The sequence below is a fragment of the Lolium rigidum genome, chromosome 4 (assembly GCF_022539505.1).
Source record: "Lolium rigidum isolate FL_2022 chromosome 4, APGP_CSIRO_Lrig_0.1, whole genome shotgun sequence".
Classification (NCBI taxonomy): domain Eukaryota; kingdom Viridiplantae; phylum Streptophyta; class Magnoliopsida; order Poales; family Poaceae; genus Lolium; species Lolium rigidum.
In genome coordinates this window covers 266,714,277-266,738,015 of record NC_061511.1, presented here as the reverse complement: position 1 = coordinate 266,738,015, position 23,739 = coordinate 266,714,277, and the positions used below count along the sequence as shown (strand labels likewise).

Genomic DNA, 23,739 nt, shown 5'->3' with positions numbered 1-23,739 from the left:
CACCCCACACACACAACCATCTCTCTCTCTTCCTCCTCGCGATCTCGCACAGCTCACCTCATCGCACTCGCGCATCCGACAGAGAGGAAAAGCGAGAGCCAGCCACACGGCTGGCACCGCTCGACCGGCGAGCAGGCGCGAGCGGACCGGCATTCCAGTCCAGCCCCACGGGAGGTCGCAAATCGAAGCTTCTGGAAGCGTCCGGATCCGGATCCGACCGGCGCGGCCCGGCATCCGTCAGGCCAGTGCTCCGGCGAGTCCTCTTCCGAGGGCGCGGGATTCGCCGCTGAGATGGAGGACCTGCTGGATTCGGAGATCGGCAAGAACGACTACGACTGGTGAGCACCAGTCCCCCACTCCCCCCCGCGCAATCATCTCCTCATTAAAATTTCCAGTTTTTTCTCGGACGATTCCCCTGTTCTCCGCGTGATCTTTTCTGCTCCGGTGCCTAAAAGCCGGGATTAAACGATTAATGCAGCCGCATGCTTATGGAGGTCGCCCACCCAACATTTTTCAGCACCAGCTTCAGTTGGGCGGCTGTATTTCGGGCCGATTTGTACCAACCAGTCCATCACGGATTTACGGTGGCGATCCTCCGTACTTTCTTGCCTGAATAAGCTTGATCTGGGAGTGCCGTGTGCGTTTTGTCCCGTACAGATGGTAGCAAAGTCCCAAAAATACGCCAGTTCATTATTTATGGACTGTCTACTTCAGTAGATGTGATGGATGTCCTACGTAATTGTTTCTTGTTATGCCTACGGTGCTGAGAACGTAAGCCTTAAAGGAAAAGTTTGGGGATTCATTATTTTGTTTCACTACATACATACATACGTGATTAGAAAGAAACAAACGCCGCGGTGGGTGGAGCGGAATGTAATACCTTTATGGTCTGCAATTGAGTCCATTCCTTATATGAAAAGGGAGATCCTAGTGCTGGTTAGGTAAGACTAGGACATGTGCGAGTGAAGTGATGAGGCCAATTTGGAGGCATTAGCATGGTATTCTGCAAAAGGGGAAAATACACTAGTTTTCAGTGATCTTCGCACATAATCTTATGTACACATTTCTGACCTTTGGAGGTGAAGAATGGTCATCGATTTGTTTGTTTTTATTAGTGCAGTGGCCTAACTGGTAGTACCTGTTTGCTTCCTCTTGTTAATAATACATATCAGCGTGTGTTTCTACTAACATGTTTTGCGATGCTCTCCTCAGGCTTCTAACTCCGCCTGGGACACCTCGTGTTCCTGCTCTGGAGGTTGCTCAGAAGATACCATCTTCAAATGTATTGCCTAAGCGCACCATCACCAGATCGTCCTCAACTACAAGAGCATCAAGGGTATGATATATGTCTATCTGTGGGAAATAGAATTACCGCTGTAAAGATTCTCGATCGCAAACTGGTTCAGGATTTTTTTTTTTGCGCAAATGATATCAAGGTTTATTTCGCAGAAAGAAAAAGGTCTAGGAACCATATTTTGTACCCATTGAATCTAGGTAATAATGTGGACAGCCTTACCTAATTTTCTAAAAAAGGAATAAGAGCGTCTTTATCTAAGTTGCATTGCACGCATCTTAGATCAGAGAGCCGGATCAAATATAAGAGACATGCATGTATGGTAAATCATAGTTATCTAGGCTAGATGCATTCTTTAAGTTGTCTCAGTATTCTTTTGACCTCTTATAACACGTTTCTGGTTCAAATTTTAATTAACGAGATAGTATAGTTTGTCTCAGCAAAAATAGTCTATGAGATGTAGCTGGAATTCTGAAGCACTCTGCGTCTGCGAACTGAAATGCATTACAGTATTACTTTTCTGTTTCATTTATAGGAACAAGGAAGTTCTTAAGTCCCAGTTTTTGCTTAAACTAAGGTCTCAGTTCATAAATAGGTTTCACGTTACATAATCTATGTTATGATCCATGAAAGTATATCTCAAATATGGCATGAACGAAATATACTTTTGACAACATATAGGAAGGCCCCCCCAAAAAAATAAGTTTGATGTTAGAATTCAACATAGTTAATTGGAAACTTAAACAGGAACACATGCCTCATTTAATAAACTACTCCAGGCAATACCTGCACTTTTGTCTTGAAAGCAATTATTTTCTCATCTATATCATGTCTACTATTATCATATTTTTTTATGGTAATAACTAATAAGCATTGCATTTGCAGCTTTCTGTGTCTCAAACAGAGAATGGACATTCCACAGTTCCCACTAGACCAGCAAGAAGTAACTCTGTAACCCGCCCTTCTATTCAATCAGCTCTCATGTCAAGCAACAACAGGACATCAGTTCTCAACACAAGCATTTCCTCCGTCAGTTCAAGACCTATAACCCCTAGTAGGAGAAGCAACACCATTTCTGCACCAAAACAACCGGTGCAAGCTTCACGTCCAGTTCCAGCAAGGTCATCTACTCCTGTTAAAGCTCGTCCATCTACACCAGCCAAAACTCGCCCATCTACTCCTGTGAAAACTCATCAACCAACATCCAACTCTACAACTGATGCAGCTGCTGCTAGGACCACATCTACCCAAAGTTCAAGGCCATCAACTCCAAATTCTCGGTCTCGAATTATTTCCAGTTCATCTTCAGGTTCTATTTCTTCAATGAGCCGCCCAAGTGCATCCACGGGTATAATTCCTGCAACGACCCGCCCAGGCGCTTCCTCAAGTAATGGCTTGTCCACCTCATTGTCCTCTGGTACAATTCCTTCAATGAGTCGCTCCAGCTCACGGTCATCTACACCTACACGCCAGGCTGCAGCACGTTCATCTGCCCCAGCTCTTGGCCGTTTGCCCTCTTTTGGGCGGAATTCTAGTAGCACTAGCTTGACAACATCTATGAACCGACCTGCCGCTAGCAGTGGCAGGAATTCAGCACCGTCCTCAGCTCCATCATCCCGTCCGAGTTCTCCAGGTCCACGACCCCGAGCTCCAGTGCGGTCACATGATATCCCTTCATCGGCTCCATCATCTCGTCCAAGTTCCCCAGGCCCACGACCCCGAGCTCCAGTGCGCTCGCATGATATCCCTTCATCGACTCCATCATCTCGTCCAAGTTCCCCAGGTCCACGACCCCGAGCTCCAGTGCGACCACTTGATATTCCTGATTTCCCAAGTGAAACTCCACCAAATCTAAGGACTAAACTACCCGAGCGACCGCTATCTGCTGGTAGATCACGCCCGGGAATGGCTTCAGGAATAAGATCAAACTCGAACGCCGAACAATCATCTGCCTCAGCTCCTGTGAAAAAGAGCTCTGTGCCTGCGGCGGGCCGAAGTAAATTTTCTGATGCACCATCAAAGGCGCCTTCTCGCTCAAATGGACACCAAAATAAACAGACAGAAAGGTCCACTGACAGTCAAGCTAGTAGAGCAGGACGGCCTGTTGCAGTTGCAGGCACAGATAATGGATTTGGGAGAACAATATCAAAGAATTCACTCGACATGGCAATCAAGCACATGGTATGTTTCTTCTTGTGATTAAATCATAATAAATACCGCTGAGCATCTTAGTTTACATTGCATTACTGTTGTGCTGTGGAGTTAATTCCTTATTTAATTTTCCTGAAATAGGAAATATTGTTAGGATCTGTCGAAGTTCCTTACTTTGTTTGTTTTAGTGTTTAGTTACATTGGTAAAAGTAGTCATGCATGCCTCTTTAGGCAACACTACAATGCCACCTTATTTTCGTTGTCAAGATAGAAAAGTCATCACTCCAGGTGAATTAGTCATATGGTTCACAATAACTTGTTATTCAGACGCTCGGGGAAACGACCTCGCGTCCATGGCCGCGTCTACAGACGGCGCGCCGCCGCCTTGATCTCCCAACCTCGACCTCCTCTGCCTCCACTCCGACCAGATCCGAGATCCTCGTCCTGCCCTCTCCCCGCCTATCCCAGGTTCGCGGTCGTGGTCGCCGGGGTCGTTGTAGCCCGTGGCCCATGTCTCGCCATGACGCCGTCGCCGCGCCACGGCCGCCCCAGGCTCCGCCGTCCATGAAGCTGCCGGCGCTCGCGTCCGCTGTGGTCTCTGCGCCGTCGTCTGCTGCTGCTACTGCTCCGGCTCCGCGGGCCGCCTCCGCCGCGGCGGCTGCTCTCGCCTCTCGCATGGCCGACCCGGCCATTGGTGGGCGTTTGGCTCGCACTCGCCGCCCCAATAGGCCCGTGTCGCCGGCTGCTCCGACCCCCCGTCCGTCTGCTGCCGCTGCTGCCATGACTGGTGGTGCCTTGGTCCAGCTGCAGCCATTGGAGACGCCGCTGCTTGCTGCTTCGGCCTATGGGGCTGCCTGTCCTTCTCCTTCTCCGCATGTACCTGTTCCGGAGAAGCTGGAGCCCGGCGTGCCACCATCCAAGACTGTCGCTCCACTCAATCTGGTGCCGGTGGGCGCTGCTTCACTGTCGCTCCACTTCGGTGGGGTTGTGGCGACTGAGTCTTGGGCCTCGCTTGCGGACGAGGATGTTAGCTCCGACGAGGAGTTGGCCCCGATGACGCCGCCTGCTACTAGCAGCTCCTCGCTGGCCAGCGACCCTGCCGTGTTGGTCGAGGGGCTAGGCTCCTTGGCGCTGTCGCCGGTTGCCTCGGGCGGCCTTGCCGTGGTGCCCCCTTCCGATGATGCACCGTCAGCCCCGAGCTTGCTTTGGGTTGCTTCTTTGGGCTCCGATGAGGATGATGATGATGATGAATTGGTTCCGCGGTCGCCTTTGGCTGGCTCGGTACATGTTGAGGAGGCGCATGTGGAGCCATGCGGCGGCCTCTCTGCTATTGCTGACGCTCCTGGTGATGATGATGAATGGGTGCTGGTGGGTCGCCGCGGCCGCCCGAGCCGAGAGCCATCGGCTTTGCTTCGGAAGGACGGTCTCGAGCGTAGTCTCGCCTTCAAGCGTTGGGCTCGGGGGAGATGCTTTCGGTGCCTCGAGCGTGACCACGAGGTCATCTCTTAGCCGTGCGCCCTTCAAATGCATTCGATGTCGTCGTCCTGGTCACCGGGAGCGTTTCTGCCGTGCGCGCTTTCCCGCCGCTCGCTCTCCTGATGCTCGTGCATGTTCTCCGGATGCACATGCTACTTGTCAGTCCGGCCGCTCTCCCCGCGCGCAGCCACATCATCCTTCGGCGTCCCGGAGTTGGGCTGAGGTCGTGTGCCACTCGTCGTCGCCTGCAACATCGCCGCCAAAGCCCTCTCCAAGGTGTTGCGAGGAGTTCAACGGCAACGCCTGTTTCGACTCTCACCTTCAGTGTCAGTTTGCTTTGCTGCGCTTGGAGCTCGCTCAGTTGGTTGCTAACCGCGTCGAGGAGGCGTCTCGCCCCCTTCGTGAAGAGGTGGCAAGTCTCAAGTTGTTGTTGACACAGGTTGGTGTTTCTTTGGAGCCGATGGAGGCGTGCTCTTCCGGGGGGCAGGAGCTCGCCATCGTGGAGGCTCCGTTTCCGCTTAGCTCAGCGGAGCAGAAGTCATCGGTGGTTGAGATCACACCAGAGCTACATGAGTTGTGTGGAGACTCATTTGTGGTGCCCGAGCTCTTGAAGTTGGGTGGTGGTAAGGTTATGCCTCCTTCCGTCGATGAAGTGAGGCATGTGGTTCCTTTTGGTGTTGGAGTTGCTAAGTTAAGTTTGCTGGCAACGGTGCCCGGAGGTGTTGTTGCTAGAGAGGTTTGCGATTTTCTCGCCACCTTAGCTGCTACCTACCCTGGATCCGTAGTAGACTGATGGGTGCCCCCAATGTCTTTGCATGTCTTTCTAGGTGCGGTGTTGGAGTGTCGTGTTTGGAGTTCGTTGATGTAGGCTTGTCGTCCTTCGTGTTGGCTAGTGTGGGTGCGCCATGTTGTTTCGGGTCGTTGTTACGGTTGATTGTAAGTGTGGAAGTGTGGGCACGGTTTGCGTGAGTTTGACCATGTTGTAGGTTTTCGCTCGGTTTTCTCCTAAAAACTGAGCACTCTCTTCTTAATTAATCGATGAGGCAAAGCTTTTGCCTCCGTTTCAAAAAAAAAAACAAAAAAAAAATATGGTTCACAATCATGGAAAAAAATAGCGCGCTATTTTGGCGCTAATAGCACGCTATAGCGTTTTTAGATAGCCCACGCTACATCATTTCGGCGCTATAGCGCGCTATTAGCACGCTAATAGCATATTTTTCGGCCGACACTATTTTGTTATAGCGCGCTATTTTTTTCCTTGTTCCCAATACAGACCTGAGACCTGAACTGAAAAGTTAGTACGGAGTATTTCACATCTGAGTAGCATGTCATCTCTGAGTGGTGAAAAATGGAAAATCCAGAGCATCATCGGAAAACTGCATTAAGCATGTGTGAGTACCAATGTCCTCTACCCATATTCTAGATAAACCAGAGTTGGTAAACTGCATTTTGCATTTGAAACTCCAAAAATAGTCTTGGCTGGTTCCTTCTTAGTTCTTACCACTTTGGTTGGAACATTGCACTCTCCAGAAATATTCTTGGCTGGCTCCTTATTACATGTTACCACTTAGGCTGGAACACTGTATTAATGAGCCATTGCAGAGGGGATCATGTAATTCATGTCCTCCATTTCTCTATTTTCTATTGAAGAAGCTAATTAAACCAACTTTCTTCGTTTTGACAGGACATTCGGCAGAACTTGGGTGGCATTCGGGGCGCATCCCTCTTTCCCCACAGCATCCGCTCGACCGCTGGCAAGGTGCGGCCAGTTCGGATGTCTGACCCCGGGCATCCGACCTCAAACGGTGACCGACAGTACGCCGACAACGGCAGCGCCAATGGGCACTTCTTCTCCGGGGATTCCTACGGAGCCCTGTCGCGCAACGGCGGCAGCTCGACCGACTCGCCGGACCGGCTGAGCTTCGGGACCAAGGAGACCCTGAGCGAGCTGGACATTTACGGCAGCACACGCTACGAGGCGATGCTGCTGAGGGAGGATGCGAAGAACACGAGCTGGCTGCATGGGTTCGACGACAAGCCAGACCAGAGCCCGCTGTTCGACCACCGGTTTGAGCCGCTCCCGGAGCCTTTCAGCCCATACTGACGGCATGCCGCCGCCTCTGCCTGTAAAGTCTTCTGCCCACCCACTTGTTTCGTATGCTTTTCCACTTGTGTCCCGAGATGTGTACTGTTGTTTCGTCTGTTTTGGTTGGTTCTGCACGCACGCACCCCTCAGATCGTTTTCCTTGTGTTGCTGTGGAGATGGATGAGACGGATGAGGGACTCTGGGTTTGCCGCCCTTGATTTATTATCGCCAGAGGGTTGGTTGGGTTGCACAGATTGTTGTACCGAAAGATGGAAGTACAGATAGATACTGATAAAGAGTAAAATCATTTGTAAGCTTTTGTAATGTGATACGAAGATGTGAGATCATGCATGTACCTGTTGGAAATTACAAGTTGGAACAAAGCAATGCCGCTTAGGGCTTTTCTTTTGAGACAAGGGGTTCCGCCCCAGATTTCTATTACCAGAAGCTATTCAATTGTTCAGTACAGGAAGAAAGAAAGCAGAAAAGGTAAAAAAAAAAGATTAAAAAGCGTCTGTCGTGGGGTCGCAGCACAACGAACTGGGAAAGATAGCCAAACCAAAACATACTCATTGTGAGATTAAATCCTTTGGTTGCACACATGAGCCTGCTATGATAGCTTTTTTCATTTGGATGGTGAGATTATCCAGCATTGCTGAATAAACAAGAGCATGTTGCAACATTCAGTTCATCAAATGAGGATGGTAATACACATCACACAGTTACCTGATGGACGATGTATCATGAGTAAAGCAACTATAGCTCGTGATGCATCAATAATTCAACATTTGAGGGGTTAGTACATACCACCTCGAACAAGTTCATCATATTACAAACCAGGGATTAGGTTCAATCAAGTCCTAGATAATGGAGGGATATGAGAACACCTTCTAAAATATACATGATCTCTTCACTTGAGCATGACTAGCATCGAATGGACGATAAACAACAAAGCAGCAACATTAAGCAAACTACTTGTGCAACTAGGTCTTAAGCCATGCCCCCCTATGCCATTTTTGCAGCCCACGATATTCGACACATTCATCTTTGTTGCCAGCAATGAAGTCGAGTGCGTCGATAAGCAAATGTGGTTCGTAGAGCTGCTGCTTGCTAACAAGCCTAGACGTGAGGATTACCTTCACCTAAGCGTAGTTGAGAATCGGATTGTTCAAGAACTAAATATGCCCATTGCTAGTGCACATAAACATGTAGGTATGAACAAACTGAATGAAAAACATGACCACTCTATATTACCTCTAGGTGCTTCCTCAGCATCAAGCACAAAGCAAGTGTCGTCGTTGCTTCATTTGAGCTTTCCTTTCTCTGTAAGTTTGCATATCTGACTCCACCTGGCCCTCAACTTTCAAGTGTACAGTTAAAGAGTTCTCACAACGATCCCAGTGAAGCCAAGATCGTCGTTGGTAACCTTCCTTGCTTGGGCCTCATTGAAGCCATTGGTAAAAGATATGCCGCTATTCACGAGCTCAACCAAATGGGTAAGGACGAACTCAGACAAGACAGAGGTGAATGCCAAACCATTGAAGGTTTATGTGCATGCGGTGATTCATCATCTACATAGGGGGAAGCGCAGTCGAGGACATGCCATTTTTAGCCACCACCCGTGGGCTCGCGCCATCTCACTTGTTGGCTCTGAGGGACGCCGTTTCGGCCGAGACAAAAGTGGCTCGGCCGGTTCAGTTGTTCCTTGTAGAACTGGTTCAGAGGTGCTTTAATGTTCGTGTTGGCATTCTCCAGATACGGGACTGGTAGCATCGAATGGCGTGCGGGTGGCGGAGCGCGTAGGCAACGCCGTCCTCGTGCCATGGCGTGGCTCAGGCGCCGGGTCGAGCACGACGGCTGCGGCCCGCGACGTGTGTGCACTGCCACACTGGCGGACGGAGGCGAGCAAGAGTGGGTCGCGGACGCGTGGCAGGCTGAGTGGGGCCTCGCGTGGTAGCCCCACTCAGCCTGCCACGCGTGGTAGCCCCACTCAGCCTGCTACGCTGCAAGTGGGCCACGAGGGCGGAACGTACGGGCGCGGGAGATGCCTGGTCCCGCCTCCCGCGAGACCGGGCCGGACCCGGCACGGCACTGCAGCGTGGCCACCGGGGCGAGCGCCGCGCCGTGACCGTGCGGCCCTGGACCGGACTCGACTACCGTGAACACCGGGGCAGAAAGAAGGCCCAGGAGCAGCAGCACACAATTCTGTTCCTTCTGCACCACGGACAGACTGTGGTCGCCCTACGAATGCAACCCACCCCCAACCTGACAGCTCCTTTTTTTTTCTGGGGCCAAGGAACATGGTAACTCTGACAGTCGCTAGAGCGCCTTCACTCGCAATATTACTCGTCCAACCTTTTCCCTTTCTTCGTCACGGCACGTTGATCTCTCGGTTTCCAAATGTCTTTTGTACGTACTAAAAGAGTCGTAGGGCCTTGAAGAGCGGAAAGTATCATTTGCCTCCTGAGCACCAGTGCTCCCGTCGTGCAAATAAATTTAAAATCATGGTTTACAAGTTTAAAAACAATCTGAAAATAATTCTGCACATAGTTAGTGTTGTATCCCACAAGCATGTAAAATCGTGACTTGAAATTCTTTATATTGTGGGCTACACAAAAATGACAAATCTGATAAAATTTGGGGATTTGAAACATACTTCTACAGATCTACATTTTTGTTATTTTTTTACAGCTCAGAATACAAAGTATTTGGAATTGATATTTTACACGTTTGTGGGATAATGCACGAACTACATCCGAATATTTTTTTCAATTTTTTTAAGATTCACAGATATGGTTTTGAATTTTTTGAACTAACCAGGAGCACTGGAGCTCGGGAGCACGAAATCTGCGTCCCTTGAAGAGCAAATTCTCTAACCTATTCTTCAAGTCTCATCAGCAACTTCAAACTCACCATTTTTATTCTGAAAATTCTGGCGATCTACATTACAAGTACGAATATGTCTAAAAGTTGGACCCCCTAGCAACAACTACAAACACTAGCGCGAGCCATAGGCGGGACGCCGTACTTGCCCCTCCATTACGGGAGCTAGCCAAAACTTGTCGTAGTAGAGGTTGTTGTAGTAGACAGGGCCGGCTCTAGGATTTGGAGGGCCCCATGGCGAACTCTATAAATGGGCCCAATTTAGCCTGCGTGCTTACTAGATGAGCCTAATTTTTTTCTTCTACCTTTTCCTATATGCACTATGCTAGAAATAATGGGTCCCCATTTTGGTTGGGCCCCGGGCCGTCGCACTTCTTGCCCGGTCTTGGTAGTAGACATATGAAAAGTCGTTGTGACATGGGCATCCCTAATGGGCCTGCCGAAGATAGTACCCGGGGTTTACTGAAGGCCCACTACTCGAAGAATAAGAAGATTCGGAAGCCCAAGATATTATTAAGGAAAGCTAGAGTTGTAATAGAAAGTCTTATTTGTAATCTTACGGGATGAGTTAGAAACCTTCCCGGACTTTGTAACTTGTATAGCACGAATCCCTCGGCTACGCCTCCTATATAAGGGGGAGTCGAGGGACGTAGAGAGAATCGAATCATTGTTTACAAACCCTAGTTTTCATATTCGTCGAGTACTTTTCGGCTGAAACCTTCGATATCTACTTGCCCTCTACATCCAACTAAACCCTAGTCTACGATCCGTAGGCATTGACAAGTTAATCCCTTGTCACGTTGTGCTAAGACCTCAAAGGACCAACACATCAGAGCAGCAACCCCTCGCAAATGATGAGAACCGTATATCGGAAGTGACTGATCTGAAACCACACAATCGTCCACGAAAGACGACAGCATCACGGGAGATCCACCGGACACACGACACTTTTTCATTGTTTTTCTTTCTCTTGCCCCAACTTCAAATTCAATTAACTATTATTTTAAAAAAAACACCATAATCTAGACTAGCACTTCAAAAACTAACAACAAATCAAAAAAATTGTAAGAAAACCACCTCACGGCTCCTAATTTTTCATTAAAAACACGAATCTCACATTTTACCTCGTTTGACGCTGTTTTTAACAGGGGGCCTCTAGCTCGAATTGTGGTAGTCTTTTTTTTGCAATTTTCTTGACGGTTTCTTTGAGCTGTGTATTGGACTGCCGGTGATCTTCGAGTCGACGGGGACATGCTTACAAGTGTGCATGATTGCTCCCCCGTGAGTTCGGTTCCCGACTTCCCGTGGGACCTACCATACCATACGCCTCATCTCTTGTCGAACGGAGGCCAACGCGACCGCATGTGCCGAACGCATCACTAGCTCCTGCTCGTGCACCGCCGTCGCCCAGATCGATCACCATTGCCGATCCATCCCCAGCGAGCAAGCAAGCAAGCTTTGCGTTGCAACCACTCTGAACCCAGCACGCCAGCACATGCGCGTGGGTCGCCATTAGCAAAGCACACCAAAGCTAAAGGCCAAGACAAAAGCCACAGCTACATTGGATCATGCATGCATCTTTTGTTTATCTCTCTCCGATCCCCTTTGATTTGATCTTTCCCCTTTGTACGTACGCAGTACGCGCATCGCCCCGGCCCCGGTTCACGTACGTACTCAGGGTAGGTAGATTGGTACCACGAGAAAAAGCTAGCCAGCGGTGACAAGAGCTGAATCGGCAAAAATAGGCTGATGGATCGGCTCATCATCGATCGGCATGATGGCGTCCATGTGCCGATCGCCCGATTTGCCGCCGGCGTAAATGATCGCTGGCGTCGCTGCTTGCTCATATTTAGTTAGCTCGACCGATGATGTAACTGCCAAGCCTCTCCGTTTTTAGGTGGCGCCGATCATTATTGGCGCATGATCCATGGACCTTTCTACCCATGGAGCGGAGGAGTACTGCCGTCGGAGTTGAGCTCCTCAATTACACCGTACCCTTCCTAAACAACAACGATTACGTATTCAATTGAATTGCCTGTCTGTTGGGACAGACTTAACTGATTAGACCAGCCCTAGGTAAGTCACCGTGGGTTAACTCTGCGGATATAAAAGATTATCTCATCTCTCAAGGAGTACTAAGAAAGGTGCTAAAATTCAAGCCGCCGCCTCTAGAGAAAACCTTAGGCTCCTCCACTTCAGTCTCCTCCGTAGATTGGTTCCCCTTCCTTCGGTCTGTCTCGCCGACGTCGGGAGGAGTCGGGAACCCGATTTATACGTGGAGTTTTCAATAAAAGTAGTCTTTTCAGTAGTCTATGTTAGGGTTTTGGTAGCCGTTTTCTTCTCAATGAAGATGACATTGTCTGCAATAAGTGATCTTCGGCCTTTCGTTCGACGAAGAGATCTCCTTCCCGATCTCAATGGTGGTGTTGAAAGATTACAATTACCTAGGTATGGATATTCAGATCTTGCTTCGCCAGATCGATTTTGGATCTTTTCTCATGGTTGCCGCGAGGAGGATTGTCCTCACAGTTTTTGTCCCGGTTGCTACGTCCTCGACAATGGTGATTCGTACTCTCGGCTCTCCATCGACGTCGACAAGGCTGATCGGTTATTATTCCCTGATATACTGGTGTTGGTACTCTTGCCGATGTTGATTGACTACTTTAATGGTTGCGTGCGTGCACGCAGCCTTGACATTGCGGCTGAAATTAAAATTATTGGAGAACCTTCGTTGGCATTTACAAGTTTATGGTTTCTTACGTATCTTTGGTTGCCTTGAGAAAAGTATAAGATTATATCTTGGAAGAAGAAAGAGTTTAAAAACCTCGAAGATTTGCTAGTATCTTTTAGATTTTATTTTGTAGTCATTGGAGACAGATCGTGTATCTCTACCATGTACTATTTATTATTATGAATATATGTGGTATTGATTGTCAAAAAAAAGGGTGCTAACAGAAATGGGACCCCCCACGTAATAAGAAGCTAAAAAAACGAAGAACATATCTTCGAAATCCAACGATCGTGATGCCAATAAAAATGGAATACAAAAGAGCCAAAGCAATGAGAAAATGACTTGTCACCGTGAAGCTAAATGGCATCATACCCTGCCGGTTACGAAATAACGAAAAAGTCAAAGCGAACCGACATGCGATGGGAAAACTTATTTTTAACATTTATGAAATGACCACCTATTTGTTCATTTACCAGGTTCATACCCAACAGAATCTAAAAAATCAAATGCATTCCAAACGGAAGACTCCGTGATGAGTTGCTCCAAGTTCATGTCATCATTCGCAACAAAAAAAGTTCATGTCATCTACGCGTGATAAGATGAAGTTGAATGTTGCCCAACACTGGGGGTTTAAGGACAGACGCAAGGAAATGCATGTTGGCGGCCGTGGGAGTGGTTAATTTAACCACTCCGAAACACCTTGGAGGGCTAGGTTTCCGTGACTTTGCCATCTTCAACCACGCGATGATGTTGACTATACATGTAGGCTGGTCATCTAACCTTCATCTCTATGCACAAGAGCGTTGAAAACAGCAATATTTCCCGGACACGGAATTTCTATCTGCTGCAAACCGAGATTCTCGTCATTTACTTGGAGGCCCGTTCTTTCTCGACATGAGCTCTGTATAAACGCAACGATCAAATGAACGAAGAACGAACAAAACGCACACAGGGGACACGAGATTTTAATGTGAAAAAAATCTCTCCAACAAAAGGAAAAACACCATGGGTGCCAGCCAACAAAACTTATTTGGGAGTGGTTACACAACGCCGTGAGTTTCCAATGAGGAGGTCAACCCTACCCGACAGCTTAGAAGATGTATTATGGATGGACATAATGACCCCTACCACGTGGTGGGTGGTGGGGGGGGGGGGCACTTGCCTCCCCTCTTCCCAGACATCACTGTAGAGCACACCGTATGGGCCTCTGTGCCCAAGCCTCACTCCACTTAACATAAGTTAGCCCCCCTTTTATGGAGGTGGCATTTTGGCACACGCGTGCATATGCACCCATTATATAAAATAATAAAAAATAATTTTAGAAATGTCAAAAAAAATCTGACATAAAATTTTTCTTATACATTGTGATATCCTATGTTCGTTCACAAGTTTTCGTGGAAAAATAACATTTTGTGTGGTGTGTACAAAAAAGACAAAAAAATGTCCTGTACGTAGTCGTGTTACAGCATTAAAATTTGTCTTTTTTACAGGAGCCACAGAAAAATGTTTTTTCTTTTGAAAACTTGTGTACCAACATAAAATGTCTAGATGTACATGTAAAAATTTAGTTTAGAATTTTTTAATACTTTAAAATGTGGATTCACATAATGGGAGCATATGCTCCTATGAGCCAAAGTGCATTTCCCCCCTTTTATGTAAATTTGGTTCAGAACAAAACAGACTCCTCACAATGGCCATACATTTTCCTCTTGTAGCTCCGCTTTACCACACGCCAACCAGCCTTCGTTGGTTGATGGAATTAAATGTTACTACCTCCGTTTCAAGGAATAATGCGCCCTCGTTTTACGTGTTTTTTGTTTGACCAAGAATTACTTCAAATAGATAAACATTATTTGTATGAAATTAGTATCATTAAAAAGTTTTTTCAGTACGAATCCAACGTTACTAATTACATATAATATAATTAAGATTTTTTGCTCAATTTTTATGGTCAAAGTTCGTCTTGGAATACGCGTGCATCTTATTCCTTGAAATGGAGGTAGTACCAGCCAATTAGGAGTGCCTCGTCACCACGCTGATATTCAGTGAAAACTCATTGTTGTGACCCAAATTCATATAAATGTGCGTTTATTTCGGATGAGCGGAGCGAGGCCCAGGGTGCGTTGGCCATCAGTTGCAATATCGTTGCATCTCTGCAGATGATCGATGTGTTCTCTATGATGAGACTAAACAGGTAGAACACCACTTATGTTTCTGCCCATTCACGAGGACGGTGTGGCGTGTTGTGAAATAGTGGTTCTCACTTCGGTTGAATCAGATATTTGTGGTTAATGCCAAGCAATGATTTTTTTTTTTTTTGATTTCTTCAAAGGGAAAGTGAAACAAATGCGACGTTGTCACTTGTTGGCACATTTGGGAGGCACGCAAGTATGCGAAGGGGTAGTTACATCCTCTTTGGGTTGCCTCAAAGATCTTGGCCTACATTTAACTTGGTTTTAACCCATCCATTCAAGACCAAGGTTGATGAAAACTATCCGTGATGAACACCTCCACCCGAGGGTCGGATTTGTGTAAATGTCGATGTGGCTCTCTTCCCGGCTGATCGAAAGATGGGATGTGGAGGTGTTCCCCGGGATCATAGTGGGAATTCCATTCTCTTGTGCAGGGAAGGGATAGAGGGTTTTCCTTCTCCCGAGCTCGACTAGGCGAGCACTAATGATTTCGGAAGAACATTCTTTTACGAAGATTTTGTTGGTCTCCAATTGTGTCTCTCGATGATTTAGTGCATCTCCGCCATAGCTCCGGATCATTCTATGGCTGGGATCATAAATGAGTGATATCGAAACTCCAAAGGCCAACTTTCTCGTTTAAGTTCTCGGGTAGAAATTCGAATTTGCAAAACATAAATCGGCTCGATCTGCTGAGCCTCGGTTTGTAATTGATCTGTTGGTTATCGTGAAGTAAGAACTTTGTAACAATGTCTTTCGATCGATAAAGTGCGACATACTCTCGAAATAAAATCATGCATTCCAGAAGGAATGTTTTCTGTCTTCCACCTTGGCAGACCATAGAATGTTTCGTGTGAGCTGCCAAGGATAGACTGTATAAACTAATGAAACACCCAGCCGTATTGCAACTTCTGTACGTACTATCACATCAAGTTTCATCAGCCCATTGTTCACCTTGCACACATTGGTAGATGAATGAATAGTCAACGCGCAACTTCATTAATCAACTATACGGCTGATAACAGTAGCTGTACGAGTGCAGTAGTGCAGTAGTACTAAGATAATTACAACTTGTCCCGTAAAAAAACGATTACTCCTACTACAGCTCGTAATGGTCCAATGGTTAGAGGACAAAGTACAACTGGCGCGAGCAGTTACCACGAGAAGCTCCACACAATAACGCCAAAGACGCAGGTACTGTAGTGGTAACGCTTGTTTTAGCAGCACCGGGGTCCACGGGTCAGAGGCGGTAGCCATCCCTCAGCCGCTCGCGCCCCCCACCACGGCCATCCGGGCCCGCCGTCTCGCCCACGCAGGGCACGTTCAGGGGCAGATCCGTCATTCTGGTCCCCTAAAACCCGCCTCGCGGGCACGGCTTCGGGTCGCACTTGTCTTAAATGCACGGCCAGTTTTGCGCACAGGCGCGCATAGCACCGCACCGCACAGTCCTCCCGCGAGAGTCGAGACGCCAGCACAGGCAGGCACAGCCGCGCTGCAGTGACAGAGGGAGGCGGCGGAGAGCTCGGCTGCTCGGGGTACGCCGGGAGGGGGAGGAGGCGGCGGTGGAATGCGGGCCGGCGTTCCTCGGTGCCGGGCTGCCTGATTCGGCGGTTCTTGGCCCTAGCCGCCGGCGGAACCGCAGAGGCGAACGGCGGAGGAGCCTTGGAAGGGGGAAGCGGTTGGTCGATTCGCGCGGCCGCGAGGGGAGGCCGGAATTCTCTGCCCCCGCGCCGGCCGGGCGTCCTCTTCTCGCTCGCGGGGAGGGAGCATGGCGCGGGCGGAGCTCGGCTCTGGCTGCAGCAAGGCTGGGACCTGGGCCGGATTTTCTCTCGCGAGGTACGGGCCTTCACTTCGTGCTCCTCGAGTACAATGCAGTTCGTTCCTCTCCTTTCTGTTGCTGTCAATCGCACTCGCACGCACGGTTTCGTGAGATACTATGGCTGCTCGGTCTCTTTCTGCGCACTTATTGTTGTTCAGTTGTTCTTAAACTGAAAATAAAATAATACAGTATAATGTACGGAGTATGTGCATCAGAAGTGTTTACTGGAGGAGTTAAACGACGGAGGGAGTATGTGCATCAGAAGTGTTTACTGGAGGAGTTAAACGCCCTCCATTGTATTACTGAGTACTGCGATTCACTGAGGCCATTTAGCTTCAGTTTCTAGATTCCGTAATCCTTACCCCTTTCACTGACCATCGCCGCACCTGTAACTGTAAACCTGGAGCTGCAAAATAGGCAGCAGACCAGGCATGTGGCTGCAGGCAGCAAATTTACATTTACCCGTGCGATCCCCAATCTTGATGCTCTAGCCTCTAGGGGAACATGAAAGCGTGAACTCTTACAAATTGCGATCTCACTGTTGCGAGAAAAGTACCGCACTGCATTTCTACTGCCGCAACCGTGAACTGTTGGAGTATTTGTATGTAGTGCGCAGACGGTGGTAGCTCTTGCTGTGCACATTTGTCCCATGGCGCCAAGCCTTAAGATGCCCTGCTCTAGCTAGCATCATGCCAGGGTGTGTGCCGTGCTGCCCATGATCACATGCATCCACTAAACGAGCAGAGAGCCCCCACGACGATGCCCTCCAAACCATCATAGCAGTATTTTTCTTCCTCTCGTCGTCCCCTTGGTGTCTTGCATCTGAGACCACCTGCTTTACGCGCTGGACTCCCTCTTTGGTTCGCTTCTACCGCTTTTTTATTCATTCAAAGCGCTCGGTCCTTCTGAAGACAGGTCCATTACTCGCAGTAATGGAGCCTTCGTGTTAGTAGGTCCTCTGATCTCCGGTGCTGCTTTTGTGCATGTTACATTACACCAGTGAGCGCGAAGGATCTCACCAATGTGCTGTGCTGTGCTTTTCCTTTATCAATTGCAAGTCCTATTGGAACGCCGCCTTGTCACTATCCTCGTGTCCTTTATTTTCCTGTTATGTCCAAAGCGGCCTTGTTTAGGCGTTAAGGAAACTGAGGTGTCCTCTGCGGGAAAAAGGCTAAAGTGTGCTGATACTGCTTTATCAAAAGATATGTGTGTTTCGTTTTGTGTAGCACATGACCACACCGGCCCCATCTCGAAAATAAAAATGTCAGGATAAACATGCACTGATTAGTTAGGGAGGGTGGGGGTTTAAATTGGTTTAGTCTAAAGAGAAGACAAGAGTTTCATTCGTTGGGATGTTCCTTTGCAAGGGGAGGTTGGTGTGTAGCAGTTGAGAAACCTTATGGCCACCTGAACGTATCGACCAGTCTGTAGCACTTTGTCATTTTCTTATGAATTATAGTATGTTTTACTCCAATAATGGTGCCGTTTGGATGTCACTAACGAGGATCAGTTATGATGCAAAGTGTCTAAAGCTGTTGGTATTTCAAATACTGAGAGATATGTAGGTTCCTTGGATCTTAAAAGCTGCTGGTATTGCTGAATAAAGCTGCACTTTTACTGTTTGCGTAGGGTAATCTCCTTGTTAATTATTTAGAAGCCGGGGTCAACAGCATAACACACCTTGTGTCAGATCCTATTGATCTCACAGTAGACTCCTTTGTGGCTATCAAAATTTCTATTCTCTGGCAGGACCAGGAATCTAATATTACATTTTCTAAAACCAGACCTTGTATTGCAAATATCAGTGAAAATGCTTCTTGTAAGCTGTTAATGGATGGTAGCATTTTTCTTTCATCCTGTTGCATAGCCCTCTCAGTAGTTCTACATTATTGGTCCTTCATAAAGACATTGCAGGGACAGAAGGAAAGAGTATTTCTCTTCTCTTTGCCTTTTTCTCAAGGTCTGTTAAGAAATTAGTTTAGTTGGTTGCTTAATCGCAACGCAACTTTATCTACACAAATTCCTGTGCTTCATCAGTTCATTTTTATGTCCAGAATTTCTTGCACTTACGTATGTTTTTTTCCACTTATAACTGTATATAATTCTGACTCTGGATGTCATGAACCACTCCCACTTACTCTTGACTTGGTTTTCCTTTTTTGTGCAGGAATGAAGCATTGATGACCCTCAGATTATAATTCTGGTTCTCCCTGTTCCTCTAGCCATCCTAACAATGCAACATCTTGTGCTCATAGCTTTTCTTTCTGCTTCACTGTTCTTTCCACACCCTCCTTTTGCCAATGGTGCTGATCTGAACTCCGACAAACAAGCCCTTCTTGCATTTGCTGCATCTCTGCCTCATGCAAGAAAGATCAACTGGACCCTCACAACCCAGGTCTGCAGATCTTGGGTTGGGGTTACATGCACACCAGATGGGAAGCGTGTGCGTATGCTGCGGCTACCTGCAATAGGACTATTTGGTCCTATGCCCTCGAACATACTTGGCAAGCTTGATGCCTTGGAGGTGTTGAGCCTTCGATCTAATCGTCTTACTGTTGGCCTCCCCCCTGATGTACCGTCCATTCCTTCTCTGCACTCTCTTTACCTTCAGCACAATAACTTGTCAGGAATAATACCGACTTCCCTGTCTTCAAATCTAGCATTCCTCGACCTGTCGTACAACTCATTTGTTGGTGAAATCCCGTTGCAAGTGCAAAATATCACTCAACTTACTGGGTTGTCTCTCCAGAACAACTCTCTTTCTGGGCCCATCCCTGATCTTCACCTCCCCAATATGAAATATTTGAATTTGAGCAACAATAACTTTAGTGGGGCCATACCGCTTTCTCTGCAGAAGTTTCCAGCCAATTCTTTCTTGGGGAATGCTTTTCTATGTGGGTTTCCCTTGGAACCATGTCCAGGAACACCTTCTCCTTCTCCAAATGCACCATCTCCCCAGGGCAGCAAAGAAGGCTTTTGGAAAGGTCTTTGGAGAAAGCATCACACTATTATCATAATCGCACTAATTGCTGGAGGAGGGGTAGTGTTGCTGATTTTGATTATCATACTCTTCATATGCATCTTCAAGAGAAAGAGAGGTGGGGAACTTGGCACAGTTTCATCTTCATCCAAAGGAAAGGGTGTTGCGGGTGGAAGAGCAGAAAAATCCAAGCAAGAATACAGCAGTGGTGTTCAAGAAGCAGAGAGGAACAAATTAGTTTTCTTTGAGGGCTGTTCATATAACTTTGACTTGGAGGATCTGTTGAGGGCTTCAGCTGAAGTCCTTGGAAAAGGAAGTCATGGTACGACCTACAAAGCCGTTCTTGAGGATGGCACAACAGTGGTTGTGAAGAGACTGAAGGAAGTGGTGGCAGGAAAGAAGGAATTCGAACAGCAAATGGAGATAATTGATAGGCTTGGCCAGCACCACCAGGGTGTTGTTCCCTTGCGTGCTTTCTATTACTCCAAGGACGAGAAGCTCTTGGTTTATGACTATGTTCCACCGGGTAGCCTTTCAGCTGCTTTGCATGGTATGCTCTTTATTCCAAATCTTCTATTTGAACCACTAAGCATTTCATTTTTTTCGCAACATTAAGCATTTCATTACCTGTATGAAACCTGTGTTGAGCCTTGAGTTTGTTTGTTTAAGTTGAAGATATAGCTGATCCTAGCGGTGAATATAGATGACTAAATACCACATGAGCAAGAACAAAATATTCAAAGAAAAAATAGCGGTGCTTCAACACTTCCACAGATGACCAGTACATGTAACTATATGGTAGAAATTGGCTTTAAATATATAGCACTGTGAGATCGATCCTGACCAAGTTGAAATCTGCAGTCTGCTCAATATAATCTACTCCCTCCGATCCATAATAAGTGTCCGGGATTTAGTATGAACTGGAAACAAAAAAATATACAACAAAATTCTGCAGTTGCACTCTGACATGGTGAACAGTGTGGTTGCCTTTATGTTAATCTCTTTCCGAATCTTGAACTGAGCGATGAAGACAATTACTTAGCTATATGAAATCACGAGTTGGTTATTCTGAATTAGATAGCTAAAAGATGTGTACAATATTGCAACTATAAGTTCCTTATGAACTGCTTTTCGACCCTTGGCCGTTATCGTGCTGAAGAAAAAATGGAAGATGGATTAAGGCAGTGCAAGCTGATGCCAACAAGTTCCCTCACTGATTTATTGGTTTATTTTAGGTTTTTACTTCTTTTATGGAGTTTTAAGAATATTCTGAGGGAATTACTTTTGTAGTTCTGTAGCTATAATTCTTAGTCTTTTGAGCTACTGTCGTTCTCTGTGTGTTGAAATGCGTGGAAAAGAATTGGTGGTGTTTTTTTAAGGCCTTGGCTTTTAGAGGAATCAAGAATATATCAGTTGGCAAGGAGGCACTGGTGTGCCTTAACGCACGAACAAACACACACCACCACACGTACACAGGATTTGTACCCTGGTGGCCTGGTGGGTGAAGTTATATGCCCCACAATTCTACATCCCAGCAATAGGTGGTTCTCGCAGTTTATACCATTTCCATGGTCTTCTTTTCTTCCTTTCCACCTGCATATAGTTAATTTGTCATATTGATGTACCACCATGTGCTATTTTCCTTTATGTACATACTCCGTATGTATTAAAACGTAATTACATGATCACAGACTTACCGTTGGTTGTAAATACACAGGGAATAAATCTGCTGGAAGAGCACCACTGGACTGGGAGACAAGAGTAAGGATATCTCTTGGCGCCGCGCGTGCGATCGCTCATCTTCACATCGAAGGAGGAGGCAAGTTCATCCACGGCAATATCAAGTCAAACAACATCCTTCTCTCGCAGGAGCTCAGCGCCTGTGTCTCCGACTTTGGCCTCGCGCAGCTCATGGCCACCCCTCACGTTCACCCACGGCTGATCGGGTACCGTGCACCGGAGGTCCTCGAGGGCAAGAAACCAACGCAGAAATCCGATGTCTACAGCTTTGGTGTGCTGCTACTCGAGATGCTGACAGGAAAAGCCCCCCTCAGATCCCCCGGACGTGATGACTCCATCGAGCACCTCCCAAGGTGGGTGCAGTCTGTGGTCCGGGAGGAATGGACCTCGGAGGTCTTCGACGTCGACCTGCTGAGGCACTCGAACACCGAGGACGAGATGGTGCAGCTGCTCCAGGTCGGAATGGCGTGCGTTGCCATTCCTCCTGACCAACGGCCTCGAATGGAGGATGTGGTGAGGAGGATCGAGGAGATCCGGAGCTCTGGTTCGGGGACAACAACTAGAACCTCTCCCGAAGACAAGCCGAGGGAGGAACACATCCAAATCACTTGAGGCAAAATAGGTCTCATACTGACGGCGTCTCTCATGCTGCAAATTGAGTTCATAGTTTCATTTCTTTACTGAACCTTCTCCGGGTGTTTCTAATCATTCTTTCAGTAAATTTATTTTCACTTAGTTCCATCATCTCAGATTCTCAGTAGCTCAGCTGATCATCGTAGGGTGTTGTGGTGACTGTTTAGTGTATGATTGATGCTGATTCACTGAATGGGCGCCTGTCACTTGCATGTGACTGAGATTTTCTCGAACTATATATGCTTGCCCTGGTATTGGTCTCTTCTGTTATTTTTTTTCTTATTAATATGATGGTGTTTAGACAAGAAAAAAGCTAGAAAGAATAGCTGGTGACAGTTGCCGCTGATTGCTGATTGCTGATTTTGCAAATCAAGTCAAGTTGGATGCTGCTGCCTTTCTTGACGAAGTTAGTTTCCTGAAGGGAACTGACCAAGACGTCCACATCTTGGCTGACCCTCTCAACGGATTCCATATGGGTCAAACAGTAGCGTTGCATGTACGAACTTGCCGGGTCAGAGCAAAGAAAAGTTGACCTAACCTAACGATAGCAAAATTTTAGGACAGAATATCGCTGTCCAAGTTGCATACCTGCCAGCCTACCTTGTTTCAGATTGGTGAAAAGAATGGAAGTTGCACGTAAAGGAAGTGTTCTTTGTCTGATCTACGCTCCAGAATGCACATATACTATTCCGCTAGGAGGTCGATCAGACCTAACCTATAACTGCCTAAGGTGAAAGGCAAAAATTCCACTCAAAAGATAGGGCAGCCCTAAGCTTTTCCACCTCAATGGCCATCATGTTTTTAGCCATAGCCACCTTCTTGGCTTGTATCCCCACCAAGCTCGCGAAGCATTCATATTTATTTTGCACCTTCAACTCCCATCTCTTCCCACTCAACACCTTCTTCATTTCTTCATGCTCATCAGTTTGGCCAAGGATTCTTGCAACAAGCTTGATGATGTCGCATGATTTGCGGCCTATATCGATAAGTTTGTAGCCTAGCGAAATTTGAACATGGCACCCACTAAATTTGTTGAACTGATCTTGGATTTAGCCCACTTATGTGAAAGTAAGATATCTTTCCATTCACATGTAATTTGGTAGGGCGATAGCACTTCTAGTCATGGAATTTCTCCCATATCCTACTCTAGAGAGAAAACGTTGAGTTTCGTTGAGCACAAAACAAGATCACGTTCTAGCAAAAAAAGAAGAAGAAGATCTGCTACTTACTCGTGGAGATTTGGAATCTCGTAAATGGTTAGGCGACATCTGTTTGAGCATCCAATGTGCTCAATGCTTCATGAAGCTTGAGCCAATGCAGAGGAAGGCTAAGTCTCACGACGTGGGTGCACGGGTGCATAGCCTCTCCAAACAAAGACGTAGATCTAGCTAGGCTAACAACTTGAACTGTGGGAATCAAACTGGTGTCTTCGCTCCCTCTCTTTAGAATTCATTTTTGTTCATGTTCATCTGCTATACTTACTTGCTTTATCTGCATGAACTGTCCAGGAAGCTTAAGTTAATGTTGTTATGTTTATCTGTTTTCTGAAGCTTGAAATTTGCTCTATTTATCTTTGGATATATTTTGTCGCTTCACAATTTTCTATAAATAATCAATTTGTGCTCTAAGTAATCAGTAATTTACTTAAAGAATTTGTTTATTCCTTTAAATTGAGAATATTTTATAAAATCCTATCCATCTATGTCTACTTGTGGCAACTCAATCTTTTAATTGGTACCAGAGCAAGGTTTTATCTA

The 23,739-nt window shown here is 46.9% G+C and overlaps 2 protein-coding genes across 2 annotated transcripts; both read left to right on the top strand.

The window, feature by feature from the left end:
• The first annotated feature begins 205 nt into the window (after positions 1 to 205).
• On the top strand, positions 206 to 7,418 carry LOC124650497 (mucin-5AC-like). The gene is made up of 4 exons (XM_047190009.1): positions 206 to 338; positions 1,213 to 1,336; positions 2,180 to 3,475; positions 6,606 to 7,418. The coding sequence occupies exons 1-4, from the start codon at positions 292 to 294 to the stop codon at positions 7,023 to 7,025; spliced, it is 1,887 nt and encodes a 628-aa protein (XP_047045965.1). The 5' UTR covers positions 206 to 291; the 3' UTR covers positions 7,026 to 7,418.
• Positions 7,419 to 16,555: 9,137 nt separating this feature from the next.
• Positions 16,556 to 22,252, top strand: LOC124707687 (probable inactive receptor kinase At5g58300). Its single transcript, XM_047239350.1, has 3 exons — positions 16,556 to 16,646; positions 18,797 to 20,159; positions 21,327 to 22,252. Exons 2-3 carry the CDS (start codon positions 18,863 to 18,865, stop codon positions 21,959 to 21,961), a joined length of 1,932 nt encoding a protein of 643 aa, XP_047095306.1. The 5' UTR covers positions 16,556 to 16,646; positions 18,797 to 18,862; the 3' UTR covers positions 21,962 to 22,252.
• The last annotated feature ends 1,487 nt before the right edge of the window (positions 22,253 to 23,739 follow it).